This window comes from Sinocyclocheilus grahami, unplaced genomic scaffold (assembly GCF_001515645.1).
Source record: "Sinocyclocheilus grahami isolate Dianchi unplaced genomic scaffold, SAMN03320097.WGS_v1.1 scaffold678.1, whole genome shotgun sequence".
NCBI classification, from domain to species: domain Eukaryota; kingdom Metazoa; phylum Chordata; class Actinopteri; order Cypriniformes; family Cyprinidae; genus Sinocyclocheilus; species Sinocyclocheilus grahami.
Genome location: NW_015505857.1, coordinates 33,759 through 38,821, shown reverse-complemented (window position 1 = coordinate 38,821; position 5,063 = coordinate 33,759). Strand labels below are relative to the sequence as shown.

The following is a 5,063-nucleotide window of genomic DNA, read 5'->3' as shown; positions in this document are numbered from 1 at the left end:
TTGTCAGACAGGTTCTATTTAAGTGATTTCTTGATTAAACAGGTCTGGCAGTAATCAGGCCTGCGTGTGGCTAGTGAAATTTAACTCCACTTTCTAAAATGATGTGATTAATCACAGTTCTTTCATGATTTAACAGGAGGGGCAATTAATTTTTCACGTTGGGCCAGGTAGGTTTGGACAGCTTTTTTCCCTTAATAAATGAAATTATCATTTAAAAACTGCATTTTGTATTTACTTGCATCATCTTTGCGTAATATTAAAATTGGTTTGATGATCTGAATCTTTTAAGTGTGACAAATATTTAAAAAAAACAGGAAGGGGGCAAAAACCTTTTCACGGCACTGTATTTCCCTGCCACACCAGGGATCCCAGTATGTGTGTGTGGACTCTCTGGGCCTTGTTTGAGAGGCTTGTGGCAGAACCTACAGAGGCGACCAGTGGGATGCTGCTCCGTGGCCTTTCTCTTTCTCCGCTCCTCCATTACCTGTCTTGCCTCTACAGAACGCTGCTTTGCGGCCTGTAGCTCTCGTTTAAAAAAAGGTGTTTCAGCAAAGTCAGCAAACAGCATTCGAGGATTGGAAAGGCCTTCCTCTGCATATATCTGGTATACGTTTGTAGAGCAGTAAAAGTACTTCACGCTCCCAGACTGACAAAAAAAAATTAATGGAGGAGCCATCACCAAGGTACACTCTAAAAAAAAGGTTCTTCAGCGGTTCTTTGGAGTGGGTAAGGTGCTATATAGCACCACTACTGTATAAAGAACCTGTTAAGCACCCGTATGGTTCTTCAGCGGTTCTTTGGAGTTGATGAGGTGCTATATAGCACCACCGTAAAACCTGTAAGCCCCTGTATAGTTCTTTAAAGGTTCTTTAACTCTCTCTTAGTCTCTTAGTTTAGTTGGGGAAAGGGTTAAAACAACATTAAAATACAGTCTATTTCTTGAAGATATCATTTTTGCCCCCAGGCCCCCCACATGAGACCTTTGACCTCAGAAAAAAGGACCTCTCCACAAACAGCAACACCAACTTCACACATTACTAACCAGTTATTACCTTTATTTCTGGAGTATCTAAAACAGAAGTTCTTTATTGAGAATTAAGGTTTAGATGTTTTTTTTTCTCAACTTACTGTTTTGGTGAATAGCGTTTGCTTTAGTTGCCTCTTGACCCTTGATTTTAACTTTAAGTGAAAATAAGTTTCTCTTTGGATGTTGCAGTAGTGTTTATGAAGCATATATGTGATGGCAAGTAACTTATGGTAAAATCATTTAATGTGTCTGAGTCTCTGGTTCCATATTATCATAATCTGTAGTTCTTTTATGAGTTTTTTATAATTTTTTATGTATTCTACGATACTATGTGACAATGTGAGAAAATTGTATAAACCACTTTTAGAAGTATGGGTTATAAAGAGGTTTCAGTTCTGTCACTCATAAACATGAAGAATCAGCATGTGAATCTCAGCAATGGTGACAAAATATTCTGATAATTTTTATATGATTTTTGAACATCACAAAACAGGGCAGTAAAAAGTCACAACACAAATAAAAGAAAATAGTAAGAATAAAAGAAAATACTAAGACAATTCAGCTGCATAATTTATTCATGTAGCAATGCATGCTGGGAGCCATGGATGTTATGATGGGTGCACCATTGTTGAGGAAAAGTGCTATATGGCACCTCTTATGGTTCTACATGGTACCATTTGACAAAGTGCTATATGGCACTTCTTATGGTTCTACATGGCACTATTTGACAAAGGTGTTATATAGCACCTGTAAAAATAGGTGCTAAATAGCACTAAAAGTGGTTCTCCTATGATTATGAGCCAAAGAACCACTTTTAGTGCTATATAGCACCATTTTTTTTAGAGTGTGGGGCAGGTGGGAGGGTTACCACTAGAACACTTACAGTTTCACTACCTTCTGTGAAGCGATACCACAGCTGCTGGGCCTCCAGGAGTTTCTCTGAACTGGTGTTCAGGGATGAACTTGTGTTCGTCATCTTGGCCAGGTGTTTCACATAACGTGAGATATGCTGTTTCGTGGTGGGGTGTAAGAGGCTACTGGGATCCCTGGAGGCAGCCTGCACAAGGGCAACATACTCCGCATCCACCTGGGTGAGAAGGTCTTTCTGCCCATGGTACTTTGCCAGAAGGCCATCAATGGAATCCCTCATGGGCTGTGTCCACCGAAAATGGTCCAGGACAAAAAGTAGCCCGCCTGCCTTGATGGGACCTGTGCGAGCAGCTTGTGGAGAGGGAGCAAAGGGCAGTGGTGGTGTCATCTCATCTAAATGAGAGGAAATAGGCCAGAAAAGAATCAATCATTTTCACTTTTATCTCTGAAATATCTGTAGTATTCATATAAATAAGGAATAATTAAGGGATGAAGATGTGAACTGAATTACCTTTTAATTTGGTGGGCTGTGCAGGCTGGATCATTGTTTGTGAGCCAAGAGAAGATACACCAAAAATGTCATCCTGGACCATAGGGTAATTAATTTGGCTTACAATCAGTGATTACATAGTTACACTACCGGTCAAAAGTTTTTAAATGTTTTTAAAAGAAGTCTCTTCTGCTCACCAAGGCTTCTTTTAATTGATCCAAAATACAGCAAAAATATAAATATATAAATATAATATGTTTACAACTTAAAACAGCTGTTTTCTATGTGAATATCTGTTAAACTGTAATTTATTGCTGTCATCAAAGCTGTACTTTCAGCATCATTACTCCAGTCTTCAGTGTCACATGATCTTCATAAATTATTCTAATATGCTGATTTGCTACTCAAGAAACATTTCTCATTATTATCAATGTTGAAAACAGTTGTGTACACATTTTTTAAGGATTATTTGATGAATAGAAAGTTTAAAAAACAGCATTTATCTGAAATATAAAGCTTTTGCAACATTATAAATGTCTATACTTTTGATCACTTTAATGCATCCTTGCTGAATAAAAGTATTTATTTATTTCAAAAAATAAATAAATAAAAAATTCTTATTGACCCCAAAATTTTGAACGGTAGTGATAATGTTACAAAAGCTTTCTATTTCAGATAAATGCTGGTCTTTTGAACTTTATATTCATCAAATAATCCTGAAAAATTTTAAATAACTGTTTTCAACATTGATAATAATCAGAAATTTTTCTTGAGCAGCAAATCAGCATATTAGAATGATTTCTGAAGATCGTGTGACACTGAAGACTGGAGTAATGATGCTGAAAATACAGCTTTGCCATCACAGGAATTAATTGCATTTTAAAATGTATTCAAATAGAAATTTTAATTTTAAATTGTAAAAATAACATGGTTGCTGCCGTGTGTTTTGAGTTTGAGCTCCGTCAAGTTAATTCTTTGTCGTCTAATTTTTTATCTTAAAATCAATTTTATACACCATCATTTTTGTTTCTATAATGTGTGAATATATCCTCTATCGTATTCTACAACAAAAACAATCAGAGTGCCTTGTTATCACTAGCTCTATTTTTTACTTCCCGAGTCCGCTATTAGCATATAGCCTGCTAGCATTACATTACTAATACTCTATTCACACACATTACCATTGTTTTACTCACTGTTACTTGCTTTAATGGCGGATGTGTGTCTACCTTTGAGTGCAGGTGAGGACACGTTCGAGCTGCATTCGGTGCAGCTTGAGCTGGAGGCCGTGGAGAAGCAGATCCGCGACCTGGTGGAGAGGCAGACCCAGCTGAGAGAGCGGAGAGCCGCGCTGGAAACATCCCAGGCTGACGCTCACAAGTCCGAGGTAAGTATACAGCGCGCTGCTAACTCTCCCACCACCTCTACTCCTTGTGTTTCTCTGCACAGGCCGGGGCACCCAGGACGCGATCTTCCCAGATGTCCTTCACTCCGGCGCCGGGACACCACGGACCCTGGGTGCACCCCCCCATGGAAGACGCGAGCCAGGCCCCGGGCGATTACCTCTCCCCCTCCGCCGCCTCCGGTCTTCGAGATCTCCACCCGGATCCGCTTCGCTCCCCTCCGCGAGACGCTGTGATCATCAAAGACTCCATCGTCCGGCACATCCGTGCTACGATAGCTGAAGGTAAAGTGCACACTCACTGTTTCCCTGGTGCTCGTGTTCTCGATGTTTCTGCGCAGATACCCGCGATCTGAAGGGCGACGAGAGCCCCGGAGGGGTCGTGCTTCACGCGGGGGCTAATGACACCAAGCTGCGGTAGACGGAGACACTGAAGAGGGACTTCAGGAGCCTGATCGAGACGGTGCGCCGCACATCGCCCACGACGACGATCATCGTGTCAGGACCACTTCCCACGTATCGACGAGGACACGAAAGGTTCAGTAGACTTTTGCTTTAAATGAATGGTTATTGCCATGGTGTAAAGAACAGAAACTGTTCTTTGTTAATAATTGGAATCTTTTCTGGGAGCGTCCTAGGCTGTTTCGCGCTGATGGTCTGCATCCCAGCAGAGTCGGGGCGGAGCTCATGTCGGACAACATCTCCAGGACGCTGCGCTCCATATGACTAGTAAGTCAAATCTCAAATAACTGCCCTGATGACTTGTGTTCTACCCGCTTAAATGATAGAAGTACTTGTGCTGTCCAATCTATAAAGACTGTGTCTGTTCCCCGAATAGTGAGGTCAAAATATAAATTTAACGACGACGATCATCGTGTCAGGACCACTTCCCACGTATCGACGAGTACACGAAAGGTTCAGTAGACTTTTGCTTTAAATGAATGGTTATTGCCATGGTGTAAAGAACAGAAACTGTTCTTTGTTAATAATTGGAATCTTTTCTGGGAGCGTCCCAGGCTTTTTCGCGCTGATGGCTTGCACCCCAACAGAGTCGGAGCGGAACTCATGTCGGACAACATCTCCAGGACACTACACTCCATATGACTAGTAAGTCAAATCTCAAATAACTGCCCTGATGACTTGTGTTCTTTGCCACGGACTAGGATTTACACAAGCTTCAGGCTGGATCCAGAACACCCGAGAAGAGATGATGCAACCCCTCAGAGGACCTCAGATGATGCCAACCCTGAAACAACTTACAGAACTACCACATT

General features: G+C 41.2%; 1 protein-coding gene across 1 annotated transcript in view; it reads right to left on the bottom strand.

Annotated features, from left to right (window-relative positions):
- The window catches only part of LOC107559199 (uncharacterized), a 16,192-nt gene that overhangs the window by 9,823 nt on the left and 1,306 nt on the right, over positions 1 to 5,063 (bottom strand). Inside the window, exons 2-3 of the mRNA XM_016242955.1 lie at positions 2,409 to 2,481; positions 1,911 to 2,290 (exon numbers count right to left, since the gene is read on the bottom strand). Of these exons, the coding sequence (XP_016098441.1) occupies positions 1,911 to 2,290; positions 2,409 to 2,481 (453 nt within the window). The remainder of the gene's footprint in view (positions 1 to 1,910; positions 2,291 to 2,408; positions 2,482 to 5,063) is intronic.